Source organism: Paralichthys olivaceus, chromosome 22 (assembly GCF_024713975.1).
Source record: "Paralichthys olivaceus isolate ysfri-2021 chromosome 22, ASM2471397v2, whole genome shotgun sequence".
In the NCBI taxonomy this organism is placed as follows: Eukaryota; Metazoa; Chordata; class Actinopteri; order Pleuronectiformes; family Paralichthyidae; genus Paralichthys; species Paralichthys olivaceus.
In genome coordinates this window covers 5,174,626-5,202,530 of record NC_091114.1, presented here as the reverse complement: position 1 = coordinate 5,202,530, position 27,905 = coordinate 5,174,626, and the positions used below count along the sequence as shown (strand labels likewise).

Sequence of the window (27,905 nt, the reverse complement as noted above, 5' to 3'; positions counted from 1 at the left end):
AGTACAGCATCTGCAGCTCACTCTCGAAACTGCCATTACCCCACCATGGTGGGTTTTTTTTCCCGCCCTCCCTCTGGGGCAATTGGAGATTGAGTGTAAATTCAGTGAGCAGTTATCAGAAAGACAAGGATTGATCTGTGGCTTTCTATCCAAATGGAGATTCCTGACAGTTTGAGCTGCTGTCCCCTTAATTGGAGCATCATTTCTATTAATTAGACAGTTGGCATCAGGTGTCATGCCATGATCAACCATTTCCTTTCTGCTTTGTTACTTGTGCTTTGTTTTGTCTCTGGAGACACATGGCAGAATCCTGTGAGCATGCCGCACGCTCAAAGATTTATTTACAGTGTATCCACAAAGAGGTGTTTCAGACTGTAGAGGCGGCTATTTCAGAGACGGATGTTAAGAAATGTGAATTGGCGCCCTTCTTTTTCTTTCTGCAGAAATCCCCAACAATACCAGCCATGTTGTGGGACTGGAGAGGCTGGCTAGCTCAATCCTAACTCTATCGAGGATCATCAACAATTGTCACTAAATCAGCCCCTTTAGTCTTTAGCCTCTCTCAATTCATTACAAGTGAATGGGCTTTTATTGGCGTGACCATTTTAACAGGGACTCAGGGAGTGTGTAGAAGCTTGTAAGGCTGGATCGACACAGGCAATTTACTAGGGGATCGAGGGGCGACTTCAGGCCAAAACCAGCACAAAACAAACAGAGCGACAGAGAGATTAAGAGATTTGTCACCCCCCAACCCACTGTTCCTCCTTTTTATCGTCCCTCCCTATTTTCCTTAGCTCTCAGCTTGTTTGTTTTGCTCTGCTCATCCCCCTTCAATCTTGGATGCTGTTTGGTCTTCCAGGCTCTCTTGTCACTTTTTGTGCATGTTTTTTTTTCCTTTAGATTTTCTCTGGCAAATACATATCCCCCACTGAGACTGATATCAAACTGTATTATCTTATCCAATGCCTTTATATGGTTTTATATCAAAACTGTGCTGAAGGCTGATTCTTTAAAAAACGCAACAGCAAACAGCAATTCTTATGCTTTGAGTGTAACCCCCATGCGAACAACTTACTGTTTCCAATAACGCATTTTGTGGAAACACAAAAAAGCACAAAATGTGGTTGTCTTTTCCTGTGCCTTCTTTTCAAGAATCCGGCTGATTTTGACTCATTTGCGACCTACAGTCATTCCATTATCTGAGAGGTTTCGGTGAGATGTAGCAGTTTGTGTCAACATGTGGGATTGAAAGCACGTAGACATACTGCACAAGAGGTCTGAGCTATCAGAGAGGAAAGGATGAATATGAAGAATTTTCTTCGCAGTCAAACAGTTGAAGCGGGTCAAACTTTTTTAATCTCTCTTTTATGACTACCAGTGATTCATATAATGCATGCTGAGTATAACACATTATTCCCTGTCAAATCATCCTTGACCTATTACAGTGGGCTCAGAGTGAAATCCATAATGATGAAGAAAATGGCTCAATGTGAACATGTGTTGGCTTTCATTTGTATCATGAGCGTATCATATTTTGGGGTCAATTATCATATTCTTCTTCTTCTTTGTTGTTGTAATTGAAAGCTTATTTTTCAGACGTGAGACGTGAAACTTAACTGTGGTACTCGTGGAGCACACATCACCATTCATTTCACAGATTCAGTCATCATTAATTTACCATACAGTGAACTATGTTGATATTGTCAAAGCACCCACCTCTTTATGAATCTCAGAGTAAAGTAACCTTGCATTCAGCAGTTTAACATGCAGTTATAAGGATATTAATTACACTATATCAGCAGTGTGATTACACTTTCCATAGATATATTTATATTTCTATATTTTTTGAGTTTTTTAGTGAAGCTTCTAGTCACATAATCAACTAACTTTTAAGCACCTCTAACTGTGCATTGTTTTTCACGTACCTGTCTCCCACTGTCTGTCTTCAAACCTAAATAATTGCTGGAGGCCACAGACGGGTGGGGAGAGCAAACAAGGATGAGGTCAATAGATCTAATGCCAAAAGAATCACAACTCCTTGCTGTAGCATGGAGGGGGCTTGAGCCAATCACAGCAGGACAGGTCACAGGGTCAACCCATCCCAGGGCCAACTAAAACTGCTTTCGGACTTTATGAACTCCAGATAATTATGTTAATGGGAGGTATGTGAGAACGCAAATGTCTTGAGTCTCTGTAGTTTCTCCTGCCAGCACCCTCGTAACAAAAAATTAAAAAGATAATATCCAAGTGAGCCCGTGTGAGAAAACAGCAGGAGAGTATCCAGAGGATCCACCACAATGAAGTAACAAAGACAAAAAAAATTTAATATGTCTAAAATAAAAAAGGTGTCATACACATAGAAGACACAAAGACTTGGAAAGACAATGCAGTTTAAGAGTTTTTGGAGATATGGGCCAATGCTGGCATGGATGTGTTGTATGTTCATTATGCCATGACTCCTTTATGCTGCTCCACCATCCATCCAGGCTCTGGAGATGTCTGCATTGTTAACATGTGCGATGGGAGAATCTCCTGCAGTGTTGTTCATATGTAAAGGCAAACTCTTGAGTTCATGGCTGAAAACGGCAGTACAGACCATACCATAGAGTCACATCTTAACCCAATCTTCTCCAATCTGCTTGTTTTTGGACTGTGGGAGGAAGCTGAAGTATGTTACCTGAAGAAAACGCAAACAGTGCAAACTCCACAACCATTTACCATTGCACCATCGTGCCACCCAATAATACCATTAAATTGCAATTGTATGAAAGTTAGTTACATTTCATGAGACACTTTTTCTTCACAATAGTTTCAAAGTTCGATTTTCTAGTGAGATTTCTACCCCTTATAAACAAGTCTTCAGTCTCATCCTGTTTCTTTATTTCACATAAGAGATAAGCCCTCTGCCAAGGTTTCTTACATCTCATATCTCCCTCGCCCCCCCTTTTCTCTGAAATCCCCCCACTCATCTCTACCATTCCTCTCTTTACCCATTATCTCCCCCTTCCTCCCATCTCCCCTGTCTTCCTAGCGTGGCAAAGATAAGATTTTCCGTCCCCAGTGAGTTCTTGGTGTCGATACTAATGTGCTGTTATCATCGATGAACTGTCAGACCACCTCCTCCCGTTCCTCCCCTGACCTTCCTGCAGTAATACCAAAAAAGTAAAGCTCATGACATATGTATGCTCCACATGACTGTTTTGCAGTTCCAGATTAATAAAGTATTTCTTCTCCCTTTGTTCACTGAACCTTTTTGAATCTGCAAATGATCCGTTGAGACGTCTACATAGCAGAATTAACCATGATAGAAACACTTAGAATAGAGCACGTGTTGGGAGTAGAGTGAAATCTCCCACTCAGTCAGGGGGCTGGTGGAGAAATGGAGCTGCAAACATGTCCCTTAATATACAGTATGCTGATGTGTCTTTGCTCACAGATGTTGGGCTCAGGGAGCGAGCTGAGTGGCTGCCAGCTAACAGTTAGTGGCATTTATGAGGTGGATCTACTGCTGCTGATCAAACCTAACTATATGTGTCATCTTGGTGAACCCTGGTGAATCCAAATCACCTTAACAGCATCATAAGTACGTGTATTTTCAGCACCGGGAACCCCAGTGGGAATGGAGTCTCGTAGCCCGGCACCATTAGTGTAAAGTAGAGATGCTGGTCCCACAGGCTGAAATGTCACTGCAGGGCTCTGATGTCAAATGTGAGCCTTCTTCTTTGCAGCTGCCACAGAATCAGAGAGCATGAATGAAAGTAACAAAAGTAAAATCTCCAAAGTGTAGCAGCTACGCTTGCAGTTGATGTGTAATCAGTGCTGATGACTCAGAAAGTGGCTTCAAATAGGCAGTGACTTAAGAGATTATGCTGGCAGCCTGTCTTGCACAGCTAATGATGTCATCCTTTCTTGGTTTCTCCTTTTGCACCAGTTTTGTAGTCAATACTTGTTTATCTTGTAAAGACTGCCTTTATTACAGGCCTGTTGTTGCTCTCTGTAAGAGTAAAAGGCCTCATATCGGTTTCTTAAGGGTTCACAGTTTAATGTGTCGCCACAGATTGTGTGCACCTTGAAAGTAGTCAGTACATTTCATAAGGTTTATTTTGAATGATACCTGTTGACTCTTTTTTAAACATCATGTGTTTGCAGGGTTTATGAGCGATGTAAGTTATTATTTCAGCATATATATAATGTCTACATGTAGAAAATGAACATTAAACCCACTACAGTTAATATACAGTACCATCATTATGTAATATGAGGGAAGAATATAACATCTTGTAGCAGATTAAATGATGATTTACCCCACCCCCCCAAACACACCATTAATCTGAACATAACATTGTATATTTGAATATTTGCGTAATCATCTAAACTTTGTTGTATTGTATAATCTGACACAGGCTTTGGTAAAACCCCCAAGAAAAAAGAGATGATCTCTTCATGTCATTTGATGAGTTTGTGATCATAGTCAGAGATTGTACGACCAGTGGAAACAAATCTCTTTTAGGTCACCTTGAACAGGGATTACTTGGAGGACAAGAACTCATTTCAAATTTTCATAAAAAGTCAGATTTGTTGAGAGAACATAGTGTGTATTCTGGGAGAATAAATGTTACCCGTGCACAGAAAGTTTTGGATTAATGTGTCCAAACTAAAATCCTCTTCTAAAATATTACATCTGCTGTTTGTCAAGTATTTTTCTCATGCCCACATCAGGTGAACTGTCCAAGGGCAGTTCACCTGATGACACATTAAGATACTTTACTAAGATACTACCAACACAGCTAGAATACACTGTAATAGAAATACACAACTCAAAATGAAATGCCACCAGTCAGGTTTGGATTTCAACCACTTTTAAATAAAGAGTAAAGGCTTGCTAGAGCCGACTATAGCTGCCATTTTACATCAGTGTTGAGTTGTCATCCAGGGAGAAACTCATTGTGGTGTAGAAAAGTGCAGAAAAGCACCACTGACAGCAGCCTTAATAGCCCAGAGTTCCAGGCAGCCACAAGACATGTTTTGTTTGGATTGTATACCTCAGCGTTCATGTTTTTTTTCACCAGATGAAACTGCTCTCAGCTGTTGCTTGTTTTTGTTTCTACCTACATGTCTGACTGGCAGCATTGTTGTCTGGATGGAGTATCGAATAGTGTATAGTGAGTGCGGTTGGCTTTTTGTTAATCCAACAATCTAGTACTGAAGTCAGTCAGTGATGAAAGGCATCCCTTTCTGATATAAGAATATTATGAATTCCAGCTCAGTGAATAGTGACTGTAAGAAATGCAGTTCAGGCCTCTGCCATGGCTAATCCTGAATAGATGCGTGTATTAAGTTCTCTGCGTCTCTTAAATGAATCCGTTCGCTAACTGAGCACTGGTCATTACTTCAGATTGTTATTGCGGTGACATGTGAATTATATTAATACCAACTTCAGTTTAAAAATCAAGGTTAAATGTAGTGAAAAATGAGCAGAGTTGAAAAATCAAATGTCATTAAGTCTGTGAGGCTCGAGGGGCCTAATGGACAGGAAAGCAGCCAAGCCAGGTCAATGCTTGACTGGTGAAAGATACACTCATTCTCTGGCTTTGCATACACAAATGTGCGCACAAACACACACACAACTAAGTACCTACCATTTTTTCAATTTGAAATAAAATCATAGCGATCACTTTTCAACTATGTTTTAATTGTGTTTTTAAGCTTTCTCTGGTAAATTTTCTACTGGTCAAAAAACAAATACCCATTTAAATCTATCTTTTGTTGCAATGGGAATGGATTCGATTAGCATTCGCTCCTGGGTCAAATTGGCACCAGCTCCATTGAGCAGTGATGCAAACATGACACCAGGGTGAACAAGCTAATTTGTTAGGACAGCAAGGGGAGACCTTCACCCTCAGTTGGCCTGAGTTTGTGATGTTGAACATGATGATGATAACTTCTGTGAATGAGAAAGGAGTTAATCACCTTTTTTAGCTAGTGTACCTGCATTCCACACTAATTTTGATGTGATAGAGATACATAGGTGCAATATATTTCAAATGTAATCAATAATGATTTGTTTTTTATAAGTGCCCCGCTTGATGCTTCTTGCTGTCTGCACAACATCTGATTTTGTATGTCTACAGATATCAGGCTCATTTTCTTCTCTTCATGAGAAGCCCATTTGCTGCCAACCACTCTCGTTCTAAGTGAAGAAAAACTCAACGGACTTTAAATAGTGGACAGATAAAAGAGTCGGATAAGTCTGTGCTGTGCCTCAGATGAGTGTTTTGCTTATCAGTGCTGAATTTTGTCACACTTTGCCTCCTGCCAATCACCTGACACCCATAGGAGAGAGTCAAAAACATCTATTTAAATCAAGTCATCTTACAGACTATATTGTACCATCCATGTCTTTTATGTAGGTTGCCTTTTTAAGTGGAACACAATTTCATGCTGGGTTTGACGTCACGCTACCTTTTTATTGCATCTCTTCACAGAACACTGTGGTTGTAAAATCTCATGTTTTTTGATAAGTGCCCCATCTCCACTTACATGTCTTATCTAAGTATTAACAGATTGTTTTTCTCTGCTGTATTTCTGCATACTGCCGCCTCCTGCCTCTCCCTAGTCGTTGACAAGCGATCATCTCATACCTAATTAGCCTCCGTCTCATTTAAACAGTTTGGAATCTGTTCTGTTTTGCCCCCCTGCTGAAATACATCATTGCTGCTTTCCTTTGAAAAAAAGGTCTCTTTTACAGTTTGTGATCCTCAAAACCAATCTGCTCACCGGATGTGACGGCTTTATACTTTAAGATCATTGACTGTGTAAAGATGTTAGTGAATTGGGCATGGGCCAAACTAAAAAGTCAAAACACAAATCAAACTGTTTTAAAAAAAAAAAAATCTGCTATTTAAAGTAGTTTAATTATACTGATACATGTTCAACTGCTAATTTTACCAGAAGATTTGGTTTTAATTACTCAGCAATGACATAGATTGCAAAGATTTGTTATGATGCTATAAAAATGATATAAAAACAGGGTGGAACATGAGTGACAGCGGAAACTGACTAGCCATTGTTCAAGCATGTGTATCTGTGGGACCTTGAAATCACGACTCCATCCCCCAATCGCTACAGCACATCCTCTAGTTCCCTATGATGCCTTCACTGCAAGATGACAGCATTCATATCTGGGGTATTATGTCTTCATTTCTGGATAGTAGGTGAAAGTGGAGACACGTTGTCCATATTTATATAGAATATTTGGTTCAGCTTTACATTGAATTTATGAACCACACACCTCACAGCAAAGAAAGGACCGTTTTATCTCCACCTTTAGTCGACATACAACCTCACAGTATCTTTTCCTGTCTCTCTTTATCTCTGTTTATTTCGGTCTGACCTTGTCTATGATGACCCTTGTCCAATGTCCCTGATATATTTCAACCTTTGCCTTTACCTACATCCTGTGACTTAAACATCTCTGCGATGTGATGACATTGGCAGAAGAGGCACACACCCATTAATATATCTAAAGTTATTACCTCTTTCTCACCTCCCTTTGAAACCTGTATTTGCATCACCACCGTGCAAGGTTGTTTCCGGTAGCAAAGAGTGAAACCAGTAATAGGCAGACAGGGCAGTAGAATGCCACCAATGACAGACTCATACTTACAGTCTACATCTTGATCTGACCAAAAAATAATCACTTGCTCTTTGGCTCATGGCTTAACCTTTCCACAAATTTAATAGAAAGTCTATCCACAAGATTAGAGATATGCAGGTTTAACAAACTAACAACAAACTTTCCCCAAAACATTTGCTCCTTAGCAGAACTGCCCCGGGTTCTCTGTTAATAAATACACAAGTAAATGCCAATTAGAATATCTGATTTCAGACAAATATAAAACACCCAATATGTTTGTGTGTGAGCATAAAATATCAAAAAAGATATTATAAGACAATCAATGATTTGTTTTAAAGTTTTGATCATCTTTATGCAAATAAAAGTTATCTGCCTTTAGAATATAATTATTGCATTTGTTTTGATACTCACATTTTCAAAAATCTGTTCACATTGCCTAAAGATGGGATATACCATATACCATATTTAGACATAGCAATTTAATAAAGGACATTTAAATATACAAGAGACTTAAAACAGCTTTTATGATTCAGAGAGGAAAAACCCTAAATATTTGTTGAATGTTGCATCTCTCTAATCCCTCGTATTTGACCCCAGTTCTCTCTTTCCCTTCCTGACATCCTACATTAAATGAGGAATACTGTATCTGTTGTGTTGTTGCAAGATAAATCAGTCAATTTGTTTATTTTCTATTTTTTCTTTATCAGGATTAGAAAGCCTCAACTACATTTGAACATTTGTCGGGCAGAAGTTTTGTGTTTTGCTGTCGAGATTCGGTATGAAATCTGCAAAGGCCATGTCGTGCGGATTAGCTTGTCACTCAGAGAGAAAGTTTCTGACAATGTGGGAGAGTTCAGGACAAATCTTCCCTCTGATTAGACTGTAAAGAGCGAGGGAAAGGGAGTGTGTGTATGTGAGTGTGTGCGTATGTGGGTATTTTTATGCGCATTTCTCTCCATCTTCCTCTCCTCTCTGTGTGCACTCCATCTCTGGTACTCACTAATGTTGTCATTTCTTCTCCTCTGTGCCTGTCTGAAGTCATGTCAAACAGCCTTGGATGGAAACTGCCTTTTCTCGGTCTCTCTCTTTTTCTCCTTCTTGCCTTTTGAAATCTCACTTTCCTGAGTGACACTGCGCCGGCAAAAATAATAGACTTTAAAAGTCTTGCCAGTGCAACTGGAGTAACTGACAATAAGGGGACCATGAAAAATAATGGTCTGCATTTGAAGTTTAGAAAAAAAGGCAGACTTCAAAGATTGTACACAGATTTTATGCAGTGTTTTTTGTGACTACACTGTTATTATGTATAATGTAGAACTCAATACAAGTTACACTGAAGAAATCAAAAGAGCCACAGCACTGTGTCGCCTCTGTGTTTACAGCTGTTGGCCAAAAATCACAAACAGCCCACTCTCACTCCAGCCCAGTGTTGTTTGGGTAATGTGCTGTGTACAGATCCAAAGAAAATGTTGTGCTATGTGCTGCCCTGGTGTCCACTCTGGTGGTGTATTTGCTTCATGTTACATTTCAGCTACAAACCCCAGGTTAGCTAGACCACAGCTGGAAAACAGACAGAAACATGAGCCAACCAGACAGACCATTTACAGGTGTTTAAACTTATTGGTATGTTGGAAATATTCAAAGAAATTCTTGTTTTAAATGTAAAACAAACCACTTCCTCTGAGAGCAACCCTCTAAACACTTTCCTTTTCAATCATTTTCAGGAACATTTTGAGAGTATCAGAACACAATATGTCATCTAACTGTACTAAGAACATGTCATTTATCATATATGATTATTTGCATGCATTGTTTTATGATATTAACAAATAAATTAAAGTCAGCTGTTTAGTAAAACATTTTTCAGCAAAAACAAAAGTCCCTATTTCAGCATAATTTACCATTTAACATCTTTGTTATTGTCTTTACAATAATCTACAAGAAGAAGAATAAGACAGTGTATATGAGATGCTCCTCATTTATCCTCATACATCAATATTTCAGTTGGCATGTACTTTGTAAGAACTAAATAACTGAACAATATACACAGCCCCATTGCCTCTAATGTCACAGAAATAACAAGGACTTAATGCTTCAGCCCTTATCTATTATGAAAAGATTATTCCATAAAAAAAGAGATTATTTTAGTCAACAGTCACATGATAGACACACTGGTTGATTCATTGGTTACCTAACAGTTTTATGTGCAACCTTATTTTATTAAGTGTCATTATCTATTTTAAATTATAGCTCCTTAATTCATTAACTTGTATTTAGTGTGCAGTTCCAGTATGATGTTTCTACAATCATACTGATTTTTTTACATTACATTTTTTTGCATGTTGAACCTGCATTATTACCCTATGCCCCCTCGTGCCATTTGTCTCTCTAACCAGCAGTTAATCGTGAAGCTTCCTTCACATGTGAGGAAATGGGATGATAGTGCTAGAGAGGAGATTGTTTTTCAATGCAGCCGTGCTTTTTCTCCCCTCTGTAAATCCTTTAGTTAGCTTGGTGAGGATTAGGTCTGAAAAGTCTCTCATTTGCCTCCAAAGCCTGCAGGGATTCATTGGTGTAGAAATCCAGTTTCTGCATAGCTTCCATCTGAATTTTACTTTGGTATTTATTTTTATTGCAGCCTGATTTCTGCTCTTTTATACCCCATGACTGCCTTCTCGCTTAATTTAGACTTTTTATTGCATTTACTGCTGGAGGTATTGCACAGTAAATTAGAGATATACGAAAGAAATGACACATTTCACTTGCTGTCAGTTTAACACAAGTTTATGTCTACATTTCAGCCTTTTAGATTTCTTTTGAGTCTTGGATTGGGTGAAAAAGGTTACAATAAATAATGTGTATTCCTCTTTTTACCCCGGAAATAATTCTAAGCCCCAGCTATGAGCGTCTTTTTTGCACGGGGACATCTCATATAGTACATAGAAAAGCTTTAGAGCATTTTCCTTCGTTCTCCATGCTCCCATATGAATCACAAAGTGCATTCAAAAGACTGAGATCCCAGTGAAGCTCAAAGCCTAAGGCTATGTGAGATAGACCATAATGAAAAACAGCTCTGGGATAAAGATAATGGGTGGTAAAGACTACTGGAAACTATCAATGGCATGAAAGGGACAAGCTCCAAAGGGTGGGGCATACCCCAGCAAGTGTCTGACTGAAATCATATTTCATCCTTAAGGCTAGATTTCAGAACTATTTCCAGGGAGAAAGAATGCTTGCTCAAAAGGATTATCTGTCAAGTCAGAGTCAACCTTAAAATGATATGGATTTAACAATTAGTGGCGCTTACTAAATCTTATAGTGGGGCCTCTTGATGGATCATTCTTAATGTCCTCAACAGACGAGTATCTTTCTATGTGCAAAATGAGGGATGTGACAAAAGTGCAGATTAAAGTTTTAGAGCTTGAATGTGAATTGTTGACACACTATAGATGTATAGGAAAGTCTGGTCATGGCGCTGCTCGTCATGCATTTTAATTAAAGAAAATCAACATCCAGGTCAGTCCTGTTTATCTTTTTCTCTGAAGCAGTGTCCCTCTTTTTTAGTGAAATAAGGACTTCCATGAAGCTGAGTTTTGACAGCGAGACAGAGGGACCACTAAGAAAGAGGGTATGAGGGACTTTGTGGAGAGATGAATGGAGGGGAAAGGATGAGTCATGGCTGGTGATGATGTAAAAAAAAAAAACCTTTACTGTACATCAAACATCCTCCGCTACAGCTTTGGATAGAGAGAGAGAGATGGGAGGATATGAGGGAGGACAATGAAAGACAGGATGATGGACTATGATCAGGAGATGAGATGAGGGAAAGGCAGAGTCATGGCCAGTGATTATATAAACAACCTCTACTCCACATCAGACAAACGCGGTGTGCGTGCTTTAAGCTTTGCAAATGCTCCGATTAGCCTGCTGGTTCCTATCTGCTATTTAAATACACCACACCCCACTCAAACACTTATAGAGGGGTTTTATTATTATCAAAGTTGATGTATTTATGGTAAATGGCAGCACTCGTGACAGTCACCTTGACTCGTCAAACTTTCTTGTCTTTCTTAAATGTTGTCTCTGTTGTGCCTTCTCCATATCAAGTGGGAACAGGGAATCATAATGTTTTCCTCTTGGAGTCCTTATTTATGAACCTTGTGGTTTCTAATAACTATACATTACTATTGTTTGTGCTCAAAACCCGTTGAAGATGGGACAGAGATGTATGAGGATTTGCTTCATGCAGAGGGTGCATTCAAGAGAATACCTTTTCAGGAACTCTGCTGGTATGTTGTGGGATATCCGCTTTTTCTACTCGTCAGCCCCGTCGGAGGCCAAATGGTGTGTTTCTGACTTTTAAATGGCCCTCATCATCAAATCTTAATGTTAAAAGCAACTCTTAACTGTCTAGGCTTCCCAACACACAAGCAACACATGCACCATATATGAAAAATAGATTTGCCCTTTCCAACTCAAAAACATAGTATATGTTCACTTCGCCTGACCTCACTGTTTTCCGTAAATTGTATGCTGCTGGGGCACAAAAAGCCTGTGAGAATACTGTATGCGTCTACTGTTTCTGTTACTGACAAGCTGTAGCAATGAACCAGCTCAGTATAGTCATTTGTGTATTATTGACCATGCTACAACTCATTACAGCAGCGTCCCACGAAGACCCAGGTCCCACACCCACAACAGCAGATCAAAATGCCAAGTTCTCCTCTGGGATGCAAAGCTCCAGGCTGCTTTACATTCTCCAGCCGTGCCTCATCTTCCGACATTGGAGTTTCTAGAGTGCTAGGCAGCAGCAGTTTTATATTCTAGCATTGCAGGCTGGCCTCTGCTGCTGTAGGCTAGCTTTTTTAAGTTAAGTGTCCTGCTAGAGCCTCATCTCTTAGACTCCCCCTCACTGAATCATTAGCCAGAGTGAAGTGTGTGAGAGTCGCCCTCTCTCAGTTGGGGATCCTCTTTGACTGAAGCCTCCTGCTCCCTATGGAGGGGAGTGTGCCTATGGTATGCTGGTCTTCCACACTCTCCTTGGATATTTCTCAAATAGAGAAATATGTGTGTTAGTGGGATTATTGGAACAGTCACAGCATTAAGAAAGTCAGATAAAAGACACCAGATTAAATATTCAGGAGGGTAGACTTCATTTTGTTTTGCTGTCAAGACTCCAAGATGTCAACCATCGTTGACACTCTTTATTTAGATTTTATCATGTAAAGGTTTTGCTTAAAGAAAAAATAGAAAGACAGTTTTTTGAGGAAGAATTAGCATCTAATGACTCTGCTCTCTTTCTCTTTTCCATGCACTCCTGTCGGTTCCTCCCCTGAAGCTGAAGAGTATGCTGTTGAAGGTAAGACAGATATTTTCCTCCTCAGGCCCTCCTCAGGCTATCCCTAATGCTGTCATGGATTCTGATGCTGGCTGCTTATTTATGCTTTCTGCCCTCCCTCTGGGGAGGGGCATTGTCTGTTTGGACTGCGGTTATAAGTGACTTCCAGGGGGCCTAAATTACAGTTTCTGAAAAAGACAAAAGCAATGGCTTCACAACCAAAATCATCCCTGTTTAATCTTGTTTATTTAATCTTGTCCTTTTTAAGTTGGTTTTGTTTGTTTGTTTTCTGCATATGGCAGCATAATTCACACAATCACTTAAAAATGGAAAAAAAAAATGCCAAGATGGCTTGGCAATCCTGAGCCAATTTAGCTGTTAACAAGATTTTGTCAAAGCTAACAAGATATGACATGGTGATTTTGAGATGCTGTCTTTCTGCTTTCCTCCCTGTCCTATATCCAACAACGGTGAACTAAGGCTGCAAGTGGGGGGGGGGCCTGAGGGGCCTCATTAGCCCTTGGGCCAGGCACTAACCTTGTGCTGGATGTTGCCCGACTTGATGGATAGATAAGCTTTAGCTTGTCTGTCTACAGGCTGTTGTCTCTCTCCACTATTCACTGATCTGGAAGAGGTTCACCTTTTGTTGTCTGTCACACTTAAGAGAAACAGGCTTTTTTGGATCTATGCGCTGCGTGGCGAAGCGCTGTCTGGGAGTGTGAGTGTGTTTGCATGTTTCTGAGTTGCATTTCTTCCTTGCTGAGTTTGAGATGATGGATTACTTATCACACTGCCTGAACCAGCAGGGGAAATCACTATAACAAACATCCCCTTCCACCAGGTTTTCTTTTAAAGCTGATATCCTAAATGCCAGTTGTCTCTCAGTCTTTTCTACATCGCATTAGTTGTTTATCTTGTGGCATATTGGAAATATAGAATCATATATCATAGTATTATTTCATCGTTATCAACTAACCTAGTGAGTTTTATTTAAATCCTGGTCTCGGCTTGATATGTAGAAAGTGTAGCTGACATTTTCTCAGCTTGTTCCTACATGAGAAATGCAAGTCTCTTGTAATGACTGTTTATATTTGTTTGTCTGATGTGGGTGTGTGTGTGTGTGTGTGTGTGCACCCTTGAAGCCGTGTCCCGAGTCCCTGAAGACCTTGATGAGAAAATGTCAGGGGAAGGTTGGGAATAGCAATAAATGGTGGCAATCCTACGATTCCTGGCAACAGTGCTTGACAGATTAGAGCCCCTAGACTGATGTGGAGCGAGGTGAGGGGCAAACAAGCTTTGTTTGTTAGATAGAGCAGGTGTGGAGGAGCAGAGGAAGGGGATGAAGAGAAGCGACCTACTCAAGAAAGGGAAAGGCACCTCACAAGGGACCTAATTGTCCTTTTTCACCAGTCTGCAAAAGTAAAACTAGACTCTCAAACACATCAAAGTGCAAAGTTAAAGTACTTTGTACGTTTTTATTAAAGTAACAGATACTATGAGCTGGTGTTTGTGATAACGCATGTCAAGGCAATGTCACTCAAGCCAGACCTTTTTAGCTCAGCAGCTTTTGTTTGCAATACTATTTGGAGAATGATCTGCAGATATTTCTTTGCACTAGGTAAGGACATGTGTTGAAGGCTAATTTTCTTTGATTGGGTGTGCTCCCAGCACTTTGAGAGGGGGACAGTTGCAAGGCTCTAGGTGTTTTCTTCAGCGGCATCATAACACTTGTGTGAAAGTGAGTATGAAAGCTTATATAAAACTGTTCTAATTTTCGAAAATATAAATACTAACATCTCAATTAATTTGTGCTCTCTGAAGCAATGCAATTTAATTAAAGACAAGGAGTTGTGTTCCTAGTTCCCAGTGTGTTGTGTATGAACAAGACAGCTCAATAGATTTATTTAGCGGCTCATTGTCTCTGATACCAAATCCACAGAGTGCACCTGCACTCCTTTCTCTTCTATTTTTAGGGTTTGTCTGTGACCGTATTTGGTCTAATTAGTGTCGGTGACCATGTGGTCAAAGGTTGATTGAGATTGATGATGCAAAAAGATGTAGAAACACCCCAGGGAGGCTGGTGCCCCTGGAAGGTGGCTGGTGGCCTTGGCTCCCCCACTGTAGGACCTCGATTGATGATTTGCTTGCAACACTGACCTGTTTTTACCGGTGAGCTAGCCACACGTTTGCCATCTGTGTACTGCCAAGCATGTCCTTTCCCTGGAGGACTGCATGTGTGATGTATACTTTCATTATGTAAGCTCCATTGTCCGTAGCGATGGTGTTCCTATGTAGGTTATTAAAGACATGTCACAACATGCTGAATGCATTCATAGGTTAGGTGAAGGGGTTTGTGACCTCAAGGTAGCCATTTCAACCACCTGGATCTGTTGGTGGCACCTGTTGATAAAGTGCTATCGTGCAAGGCATTTTATTTCATACTGAACTGAATTGTGTTTAGGCGTAGTCGTCGGTGAAGACGGACTAGATACAAAAGAAGAAAGAGTGAAGAAATAATAACTTGCTAAGGCAGAAAAATGCTGTTCATTCAGATGCTGAAGGATAGTCATATTTAATTTTACTTCAGCTGATGGTCTGACAGACTATGACCATGGACATGGCTGAGAGAAAAAATGCCTCGTATGCAATTGGATAGTAACAGACCAAATCTAACCGTGGTCAGTGTGGTTGGCCCCTGAGACTGGCTGATGGATTTACTGACCCACTGCTGTGTTTGGGTGAGGGATGTTCCGAGCTGGCCCCGCTGATCTTAATCAATCTGATCAAGGCTAATGATCTTTTCTCTCTGAGCCACACAGACCTTCAACTTAATCTCACCCGCGGGGGAGGACAGTAACATTTTTTTCTTTCCCCCCAGCGTAAAAAATGGAGTTGGATGTTTGCCAGAGATATCGGATTATAGATTTGAGTGGGGTCTGTAGTTATAGGAGATTACTTTGGATCATCCAAACGAGATTATGGATTTTATTCTTATTTGCACAGGAGAAATAAAACAGAATCATTGACCGAAAAATGTACTGTTTTCTAAATGCGTCTGCATCAAGGCAACAGAAGGAGAAAACAAAAGAGTATAAAGCAAATACTAAATGTACTGATGTCATTGTGGTATTAACCTAGATTTTATTTGTTTCTGGAATAAATGGTGCATGTACATGATCCTTATTCAAACTCCAACTGCTGTTGTTATTTTGAATTCCATTGGCTAAAAGGCTCCCCACCTGGGCGATGAAAAAGGTTTTGGTCTTGCCAAGAAATGGTTCATTGCTATAGCAATGAAGAATGATAAGGCATTTATTTATATAATAGCATTGCGTAACAAAACAATTTGTCCATTCTTTCAGATCAATAAAGCTTAACTGCATTTTCCATTGAATGCACGGGAAATTTCCAGTGTTTAAATACAGCAATTGATTGTGGAAGATTGCTGGCTACCATTTTACTCACATGCAATTGAGGAGAATAGGTTTTATATAAGCAAGCACGTATTCACACAGTAACCTCATTGAAATGGAAAAAATTACCAAGGATGGAATGGGTGGCACAGAGCTGAATGACTTCTTTCTTCAGCTCTGAAATTGCTCAAGAGCCTTTGGACAGCAGGATGCCTTGATGTTTCCTCTGCCTGCCCAGCTACTGCCAGATGTTGCCGTGAGATTAGGCATCCCCGGGTCCTGGAAGAGCCAAAGTCCAGCCATGCCTGTTCTCGCAAGACGATAATTTCACCCCACACGGTTCAGACTCTTTTTATTTTTTCTCTCCTCTCTCTTTTTATTTTTCTGCTTTGTGATAACCAAGTCTAAGGGGATGGAGTGGGCGTCCACTTGTGAGCAACTCCAGATGCTTCAGTGTCAACATGCATGGCCTTAGGCAATATTGTTTGCCATGATGGAGAGAGAAATGGATTGGACAATGAATGGCCCAGAGCTCTGGTGGGGTGTAGTGTTTGTGTGTTTGTATGTGAAGGAGAGCATTGTGTGTGCCAGATTGTGCTGCTCTGCTTGAGATTCTTCTTTGTTTTTTTCTTTTCAAGTCTAGAACAGCTCTGTCAAACTTTAAATGGCCACATATTCCCCAGTTCAGCCAGTATTTGACAGATATAGCATACATTTAAGTTTCCATAGTGCAGCTATTAGATTGCCTTCCAAGTAAGATTTGACTTTTAACTAGCTGAAAGGTTGCAGGACCACAATTTTTTTACATTACATTCTTCTTAACTTTCTGAAGTCAACCCTCTTTTAGTTTCTTATTTTTCTTCTACCTTCAACACAAAAATTTAAACCTTAGCACTTCTCCTGTATTACCATGACATACCACAAGGAGCTTTGGGAGAGATTTTAACACTCTCATCAATGTACTTCTTTCCTCAGTGTGCTAAACGAACATTTGTTGTGCACGTCCGTACCTTTGTTGCTTTTGAAATAGGATTCAAACAAAGACAGACTTTTTAAGCATTTCCCAGTGGACTTTGGGGTTGTGAGGTATCTGGAGTTTATATTGCCTCATCTCTCGTTTTGTTGTCTGCGCCAGCTAATTTATGCCCGGTCAGGGATACAGTGGTGGTAATCCTCCTCCTGTTTTTGATCCACCCATCTATCACTCAATGATGTTTTGCTTTCTTCCTCTTCTCTTATCCCTTCACCCATCGTTAGCTTTATCCCTGTCTCATCAATCAATGTCTTGTCCTATCTGTAACTTTTTTACATTTCTCTCATCCTTTCCTTTAGCAATTCCTCCTATTTTGTTCTGCCCTCTCTTTGTCATCAACTTCATCCCTCTCCTACAAGATAAATGTATAGGTTTTCGCTAAGAGGCTTACTGGCAGGATGCCTCTATAGGAAGTTATGAAATTCAGCTTTAGGTTATTAAAGGATATATAGAGTGGACACACTGACTATAGAACTATATTTGGCACACCTGTACGGTTTATTCTCACAATTATCATGTGGAAGTGCATACAATCACACAGATACAGGTAGGGGCTTCAGTTAATCAATCAAATTTTATTTGTAAAGCCCATATTCACAAGGGGTGACATCCTCTGTTCTTAACTCTAAGCAAGAGTAAGGAAAAACTACTGAAAAAACCCTATTAACAGGGTAAAAAAATGTGAAACCTCAGGAAGAGCCACATGTGAGGAGAGACCCCTCTCCCAGGACAGACAGAAGTGCAATAGATGTTGCATGTAACTGAGAAAACATTGTGTCAAGTTAATATTCACATCAAGAGTTAGAATAGGGGGAGAAAAATGTCTCTGCATGACTTTGACCATGGCATGATTGTTGCTGCCAGATGGGTTTGTTTGAGGATCTTTGAAACTGTTGATCTCCTGAGATTTTTGAAGAAAAAAAACAACTGAGGTGCTGTGAACATAAAGTCCTTGTTGATGACGAAGGTCAGAGGACACTGGCCAGTTGAAGGTGACAGAGACGCTAACATATCTCAGATAACCTCTCTTTCCAGCTGTGATACAGAGCTCAATCCCAATAAAAGCTTTGCAGTGTGGTAGGACATGAGATTTGCAGTATGAACATGCAGCAGAAATGATGTGATGCAGTCATGTTAATATAGAGCACAATCTCAGAGGAATGTTTCTAACATCTTGTGGAATCTATGCCAAGAAGAACTGACGCTGCAGAGCAGAGGTAGGAACCAGTATTAGTGTGCTGTTCAGTGAGCCAATAGCATGCAAAGGACTAACAGGCTAAACCAGGTGTCCTAACGCCCACAAGGTATACCTAATATGGTGAAATAAAAATTAGAGCTATAAAACATAATAGGATTTCCCTCTTATTGAAATGCATTCAAATACAGCACCTCATGACACAAGTGTTAGCATCCAGTGTAAGTCCTTAATAAGGGCTTAACCTTGTTCCTTTGGTGGCTCCTAATGTTTGACACTATTATAAGAGATCATAGTAAGTCATTTAATGAGTAGGTGATTAACCCAGCAGATCTAACGCCGGCAGTGGTGATGGTCTGCAGCTTACACCCTACTGGGAACAGCTCAGATTAACACATGAAGGTTGGTAAAGTAATTACTACCTGAGCATCTCAGTCATTGCTGTCTCTTTTAAATCCCCGGTATCATTGATATTTGCAGGATGTGCTGTTAAATATGCTGGCAAGTGAACTGCTAACAATTTTCAAATTATGGTAGAAGCAAGAGAGCAGACATCTTTTAGCTTTCTGCTATATAAGGGCCACATTGCTTCCAAATGGAGCTGTGTCTGATTTCACTGAGCATTACGAAACAGCTGATTACAGTATGAGTTGAACATCAGTGGAGATTTAAGCAACAAATACTGAAGCACACATTTATGCTGTGTTGTTGCCTTTGTGTGCCTAGACAGGCGTGCTGACATATATGTAGAAACTTACTCTCATCTCACTATTCTCCTGACAACAACAAACACTTCTCCATAGTTCAAACCAAGTCACATTTTTTCTTTCTCAACCAACACAAACACTCAAGTTGTGCCCCTGCATCCTTTTCTGAATTCAATTATGCCATGAAATGCCACTGACTGTAAAGCTAAGAGTCCATGCTGGCCAGGTGACACTGTGAGAGATTGCATTTGGGCAGAGACCAGCAAAAAGTCCATCTCCTGCCCATCCCTGAGTCGACAGCTAGTACTAAGAAAATAAAAGACCTTACACTCACTCTCACTTCCATCTGACCGCTAAGCCAAAAGGTTGAGACAAGTGGTTACCACCACTTTTTTTCTCAGTTGTACATGTGTGCATGGATTGTTGTGTGTAAATGTGTTCCTCTCACGACAAGACAGACTTTGCAGCTCTTTGTGCGCAAGTGTGTGATACATGCATATGTGGTTGTGTGTGTTTTCCCATCACTGTGACTTGTCCAAGCCCCAATCCCTCTGATGTCTACCATACTGAAAATTCAATTTCACTGCCTGACTCCCTTTCTCAGTCCAAATTGCAAAGGAGCTCAAAGAGACTCTGATGCATTCACCAGGTGAGCATTTGTTTCAGCCTCCCTGCTTCAGCCTGGCTTTTATTTATTGTCAAACATTCATTTAGCACGCCCACAATTATGTATGAAAGGCTGTTGGTGGCACGGAGGCAGTGCAGAGAGAAATGGTCTGGTAAAATGGAGATCAATAGCCCGGTGAGATGAATAAGAGTGACCAATAAAACAAGGGATATGGGGAATACAGCTATTCTCTCCTCATCACTCCCTCACTTTCATAATGGGAAAAAGGCAACACTTGAGTGAGCTTGTTTTGCCGCTGAGGACCACCCTCCAGCCGCCTGAATGTAAAATGATATTAGTTTGGGATTCAAGTTTAGTAGATTGGAGAATGTATTTTTCTCTTGCTAAATCCTTCCCTTTGTTTCTCCCTCTCCTATCTCTTATCACTTTTTGTCTCTTGCAATTACCATCTCGCTCTTTTTCTATTGTTTAATTATTCTTGTGCTTTCTCTTTCTTGGTGGTGCCTTAATTCTTTAGTATATGTTGTTTATTTGACTCCTTTTTTTTTCAAGTTAAATTCAGTAACCTTTAAATGTGGTGGGACTTAAACATAAAGGTTGAACACAGATAAGTTTCTTTCATTGAAGGTAGATTAAAGGTACATAGCATTGGTCACGACTGATTACTGGATTTTATTGCATACATTAATAGCATTTCACTTTAATCTCAGTGGAGAATAAGAGTAAGACTGAAGCATTTCGGCTGTGGTACAGTGTTTACGGCTGGTCTAGAACAATGTGCAGTCATGTGAAGGCAGTCAAGCAATGCCTTTCACCTGAGTTTAAGCCTTTTATAAACAGACACTTGAGGCAAGCTGTTGAAATGTCCTTTAGCAAGACACTGAATCCCTACCAGCTGGTGCAATGCAGCACTGTAGCAAATTCTGACCTTTGACCTTGTGAGGATGAGCAGCAGATAAATAAATACATCACATTTAACATGCACACACACAACTTCACACTTACTCTTCAAAGCTGCATACGTGTCCTTTCAGCATTTCATAATCTGTACATATCTTGTGTAATAAAACAGCTTTAAACCAACCATGCTGATGGACACAGTAATCAAAGCTCACCACAGCTTAAACCTAACCTAACCTCTGGATTAAATAAGTAGTTGTAAAAACAGCTTAATGTAAAACAAATATTTTAAAAATATACTATGGTGTTTCGTGTTCCAGATTAAAGTGTATCCTCAGAGGAAGAAAAACTGTGTTTTCAATGAAAGTGACAAATATCATACCAAACCTGTTAGTGCTGAATCTGGCACCTTTGTTGAGCACCTACATAAGCCCGTGTTGATAATGGTTATGCAGAGGCAAAAAGCATTAAACTGACAAGGAGAATAAAATCATTTACCCAGTGTAAAAAAATAATACAAATTGTGAAAACAGTCACATCTCCCAAATCCCCAAAATATCTTTAGGCTCATCCAGAAAAAAAAAAAAAAATTGACTTGAGAATCCAGATGTACGCTATGTTTGCCTCATTAATTCTGTGTCTAATATCAAACTATATAGGGAGTTCTTTAGAGATAGACCGGGGGAAAAACACTCCATATCATTTCTCATATGTAGATAACAGGTTTTTTCGTTGACAATTTGACATAAACTCAGGATTTAGTGTTTTTAGATTCAAGCCACCAATTTAGTTAAACTTCTCTTTATTGCTCTGCGCTCAAATCTGCACAAGCATACACTTAGACTGTTTAAGTCACTTTTGCTGTTCTCAGTTTTTTAAACATTACTCTGAACAATTAAGTCATATTCACACATTGCTGCACATATCCCAAAGATATGTTACAGTTCTGTGTCCTGAAACATAGTTTTTCATTTTCCAACCCTCCAATTCCTAAAAGTAGTAGGGGGGGAATGTAGTTCTCCTGTCTGTATCTGTAAAGCATTTCTAGCTCTTTGGTTGGCTTTTAAAATCCACTCTTAAAATACATCTACATTGCATGTGATCAAATAAATGCAAATTATCATCTCCATCATCATTTTTGACCATTCGAAAAATGGCAATAGATTCTTAAAAATGTATCTTAATGCCACACTAATTAAAAACTGAACAGACAGAGGAGGAAAAAAAAAACATTAACTGAAACTATTGTATAAACTAAGGCTTTATAAATAAAACTATACACATAAACCCACAGTTTACAGAATTATTTTAGAAAGTTCCTGTTGCTTTGGGCAGCTCATGATTACCACTGAAAAATGAGTCTGTCCTGTTTTCAAAATGCTGCTGCAGTGCAACTGCAAACACAGCTTCCATTGTGGACTGGTGTAGACTCGTACTGTTTTCACATTGGACTGCAGTACAAATGATTAGGTCAACTCTGGGTTCTTAAATACAGCATGTGAAGTTACTGCTTAGTTTAGTCAAGCGAACCAGACATGTGAGGAAAATGTTTGAATCGTCCCTTTTGCAACGTCCCTGCAGACGAGGCTCCCTTAATTGTTTTCCTTCAGTGTCAGTGTGGCCTAACCACTATGATGGGTTGTTATCAGAAACACCATACATTTGTTCAGCAGCTGCCACAGAGCCTCTCCGCACTACCGCTGATACTTATTTATCTGTTGTGTCTCTGATTCTCTGAGGGCCACAGAGGAGGAGCTTTACTGCCAAAGACACCCAGTGCTCTCTTCTAGTGGCTTAGGCCTGGCCTACTTGATTTCCCAGCATGTGATCATCTGGAGGAGGAGAGGTAGAAATGGAGAAATTGTAGACAAGGCTGAGAGTGAGATGAAGGATGAACAGCAAAGGCTTGGACTGCAAAGATGAAGGAATGGATAGATAGAGATAGGAAACAAGGGACAGCGCGAGGTAAAGGGGGAGGTTAGCGGGAACCTCAAGAGCTGAGGCATCAAAGCAGCAGGCTGTTTCAGTAGGACGAGACATGGCCTAGATACTTCACTAGGATTCACTGTTAATGACGGTTCAGCTAGACCAGGGTTTCATTTTGGCAAGTAATCCACTGTCATCTACAAAGTGTTGGTATACACCACATGGCCTTTCATCCCTGTGTGTGTATTTGTATCTGTATGTTTATGTGTACATGTACATGTGTTTGTGGTTCTGTCACTATTCACACAAACTGACCATCAGATGTATTCAGTCATTAATGTATGGTGTCACTTTAAACCTGATGTCCTGGCTGTGTGCGTCACATCTCACGTTGTGTGTGGCAGTTGAACTGTGTGTTCAATTTGTTTAAATACGTGTCTCATAAACTCTAGTGCAAATCACAAAGTAAGCTTCAGTACTGTACGAAGCCTAATAACTTCTGAAAAGTGTTGGTGTTTATTGTTAATGGAAAAAATGAGCACAGGTCAGTGGAGGAGTCGGGAGGGAGGACATGCGGCAGCAGGGTCGCTGCTAGCTATTCAGGTGCCCGACACATAATTGCTTAGCTTTACAAATTCTGCAGAAGACAGCATATATTACACTGCAGAACTGGCATTTCAAGCAGTTGCGGGAAGCTCTGCAGACCAGACGTCTGCATTTCATTGAGGGGTAAGGGGCCCAGGGGGGCCTGCACATCTCCACTGGCCGAGGCAGAATGCGCACAGCCTGGCCACAGCACCACTGAGCCTGTGGGGAGTCACTCAGCCCCCCTTCACAGCTCTCCTGCCCGAGGCAGAGCTCAGGCAGGTGGGGCAGGCCCCCAGGGACCCTGGACAGCTCCGATGGCCCAGCCACAGTGCACACAACCCGACCACAGCACCACCAAGCCCGAGGGAAAGCACCCAGCCTGCCTGCACAGCTCTGCAGGTCCAGCCAGAGCGCACGGTGCATTGTGCAGTGTGCAGTGTCGGTTGCTCAGCAACATCTAAGCAACATTCTGACGCTCGGGCCAAACTGGCTGCGGTTGTGGCGCGGAACAGCTTTGTGACGCGGTTGTTCACAGGGAGCGTGTCCTCTGCAATTCTGCAGCAGAGCTGCTTTGTCAGGTTTCTGGTATAACTACTGTATTCCCTTGAATATAAGTCGGGTTATGTACTCTAATGGTATAACAGTGTCTCCGAGGCTTCTCAATCACTCATCAATTCATCATTATGAATAATCATGACAATTCTGATGAAAGTGTGTGGTGGGAGCAGCTCCCCTGTGCGTCAGGGTAATAGAGCAGGGTACAAGGATACAAATGCGTGTCTGCCCCAATCCTGAAGCAGCGACAGGCAGCTTCACCCTGCCTACCTAATACTGCACAATCCCGCACAATCCCTTTATATCCCTAAGTCAGAGAGTTTTGGATTGTTTGATTCATCTAAACAGTAAAATGAACATGTAGAAAGCAGGTCGCGGAACAATCCTGATGCTACAAGTAGTCAATAAGCTTGTGCCTCAGACTGAGTCTTGAAATCTACCCTAGCAATTAGATTTCTGCTGGTTCCACCAGGAAACCAAAATAAATACATCTGTTTGTTTTCATGGCTTGACAGTTTGCAGTGACTGAAACCAATCCATCCCCCAAAACCTCTTCTTTCTTTTGCTAACATGAGGCAGACAAATGAACACTTGTGCAGAATCCACAGTATATCCACATCTCTCCTGAATAGATTTTGTGTGTGTCTGTCTGTGTGTGTGTGTGTCTGTCTGTGTGTGTGTGTGTGTGTGTGTGTGTGTGTGTGTGTGTGTGTGTGTGTGTGTGTGTGTGTGTGTGTGTGTGTGTGTGTGTGTGTATGCGTGTGTATGCGTGTGTATGCGTGTGTGCAGGCATATGTCAGTGAGTGTGGGTGTGAAAAGTGAAAGACTGCGTTTGTGCATGTGCAGGACCCAGATTAAGCTGTCACCCAGTCTGTGAGTGGTCCCAGTCAGGCTGATCAATGTGGGGCCAGCTTGCAGATAATAAAGTGGTTAGGTCTCCCCTCATGCCTTTAATTGAACAAGTGTCGCTGGCTCGGCCCATCTGGACAGAAAGCATTCAGGGAATTGCCTGTTTTCATGTGGACCGTGGTCTGAATGGCCAGTGAAGAGTAAGAGGAAGAGTAACTTTGGAGCCATGTGATGCTTTAGAGTAGCTCAGGAGACGGTAAAGAGGTAACATGTGGGAGGACAAACTAGCTAAATTAATCTTCTAGCATAATGCGCAGAGCCCGTGCTGTGCCTTAAGTGTAAGCCTGTTTGTGCATAAATGTGTGCACCTTCTCAAAGGAATTACTTTGTGCACTCCGATGTTAAACATTTTGTTAAACAGTCCAGGCCTTAATTTGTAATTTCTCAGTTCAGTCAGACTTTTTCCAACCATGAGGGGATTTCTTTTTGTAGTTTTCATCTAAACTGATGTTTGTTATTATTTGAATAATGGATGAATTATAGTAAATTGTGACACCATAATTCTGTTAGGTTTCTATTGCTGTAAATTGATCCTACTGTCATCACCAAATAACATACATACAGTACATATATTATATTTCCATGGAAACATCACTGGCCTCCACTGGGGCGATACTGGGTCATTTTTGCCCTTTATAATTTTACCTTATTTAAACATTTATTTCAACCTTTACACATAATTAATTATAATAAACTGTATTTCTATTTTCGCTGAAAGTGTATCAGTCAGATGTCTGTGTATGAAAGACATTGAACGACAAGCAGTCTGAAATATATCTTTAATGCTCTGGTGGATTCAGCTGGCCTTCAGATATAGTTAACTGTAACAACTGTGTTGATTAAATGTTTTTTAATAATAACTACATAATTAACTTAACCCATCCACCTACAAGCAATAATACTGTTAATCCCATGACAAAGACAGTTATCTTTGAATTACACATGTTTTTGCCCATACCTTTGTGACCTCAATGTGTGTATCCTCATAGGTGGGAGGACGTTTGTATATGTGCTATGGCATCATCTCCCCTCAGATATGAAAATGAAGCAGTGTGTGAAAGTGCATTTATTTACATCCTGGAAGACCAAAGGCATAATCATGCTTAAGGGTATGGCTTCTGCATGCAGGAATAATTTATTACAACTGAGGAATATTTTTTTTTGTGTGTGTTTTTTTGTCCCATTGTGAAATCTGCAGGCACTAGAGAGTGCAAGCTGAACGATTCAGCGCCTTAAGCCAGTGGCCCAGTTGAATAAGATAAGGTCAGAACTCCACTCCTGATTTAGAGGATACAGAGCATCTCCCATCTGGACACTGACAAGAGTAGCCTCCCCCTCTCTCTAAGCCAAGTCAATGAAGAGACCTTCTACCTGCCTTGTTCGCTGTTTCTCCTCTCTGTCAGCCCGAGCCCCTTTACACTATTCATAAACTTGGGCAGAGGGTTGTCTGACCTTTTTGCTGAAATGTTAGGGCAAATTAGTTGTCAGAGTAGTGGACGTGGCAGCCATACTAAGCCACAGCTCCAGTCCCATACTTGTCGACCTCCCTTCCTTTTTTTACCTTTCCACAGAGTGCCTTGCCCTTTCTACTGCTGGGGCATTAGTCCCTCTGCCACCACCATGGCTAGCCAGAATCACAAAGTTCAGTAATTCACACAGTTACATATCCCCACTTTTAGTATTTAGGTATTCAAAAGCGTATAAAATGCAGTATTAAATACAAGCCACGTGGCCCATTCGTGCTTGAATTTTTCCCCCCAGGTAAACTGTAGGTCAGTCCTTTCAGTCAGAAATGAAGAAAGAATTCTTTACAGCAGTATGCATGAACATACTTGGTAAATCACTGCCCTAATTCAGTCTATACATCACAAATCCTTGAATTACTATCACCCACTTTTACCCTGAATACAGAGCAGCTTATAATGAGCCCAAATGCAAGCAGCACCCTTTTAAAGCAGAGTAAACACTAAGCTTGCTGAGCCGCTGGCCCCCCGAGTCTACGCATATTCATTACCTTACGTAATGGCTTTTTAAAATAAACAGCACTGCATTCAGCAGGCATTAGTTAGTCCTGTATGGTAATTAGCTTCTCGAGATTGTTTTTGTGTACGTTGCTGCTGGTTCACTTTTTCAAAATATCGAACGAGAGTGAAACTTTGTCGCTACTGTCGAACAAGCCCCACGTTTAGATTGTGCTCCATTAGCCCAGATACATGAGGGTTTTCTTCCCCAGAGTTCCTACAGGTTCTTTCAATCCTGGAAAGTATGGCACGGGATGTTCCATTTTCTCACATGGGGAAAAACTAATTCAGAATATGAATTACCTAGTATGTTCAGTAAAACCATTGACATAATCAATGTGACAAGTATAAATAATAACAACACGGTGTTATGCATTAAACTAGTGATTTGAGATGATGTAGGCTAAAATTATCTACTTTTGAAGTAATGATGGTTCATTCCTGTATATAATTACACCTACGTTAGCGAGCAGTGCTGCGTGAATAGCACGATGTGTAAAATCAACAGGCAGCACTGGAGTAGATAGTTATTGTCAAGTCATTTCATTCATCCACATTTTTGGAGAATAGTGCTTATAACATTGTTCAACTTGGTTTAAGTTGTCCAGATTATTGTGATATTCTGTAATTGTATTTCTTTCATATATTTTTTTTTCATATACAACTATTTGACCTTGAATATGCCCAAGTAGAAACCTGCCCCCTCAGATTGACTGATCTTGACATGATCAGACAGCTTTAAGAGGCTAGAATGTGTTAAAATACACAGACTTGTCTTTATATCCAATGGGCCCGGGAAATCTTTGAATTTGATGTTAAAGAAGGTATGGCAACCTTACTTTCCATGGTTCCATGAGAATACTCTTCATTTCCTCCTCCTTTCTACTTGCCAATTTGCCCTCCACCTGAACCTCTGAATCTTGTGGCTCAGGGCTAAACCTCATCCCCTCTCCCTATAGGCCCCTTGACTTTACTTTTTGACCTTAGCCTGACACTGATCCTGCCTTTTGAAGACAAGCGAAGATCAAGTGCAGATCAAGAGGTTAGTCGCTCTCG

At 40.6% G+C, this 27,905-nt stretch overlaps 1 protein-coding gene across 10 annotated transcripts in view; it reads left to right on the top strand.

The window, feature by feature from the left end:
• The window catches only part of nrxn2b (neurexin 2b), a 618,875-nt gene that overhangs the window by 100,902 nt on the left and 490,068 nt on the right, over window positions 1–27,905 (top strand). For all 10 annotated transcript variants that reach the window (XM_069519278.1, XM_069519277.1, XM_069519272.1 and 7 more), the window contains one exon: window positions 12,975–12,995. In XM_069519278.1, the coding sequence (XP_069375379.1) occupies window positions 12,975–12,995 (21 nt within the window). The remainder of the gene's footprint in view (window positions 1–12,974; window positions 12,996–27,905) is intronic.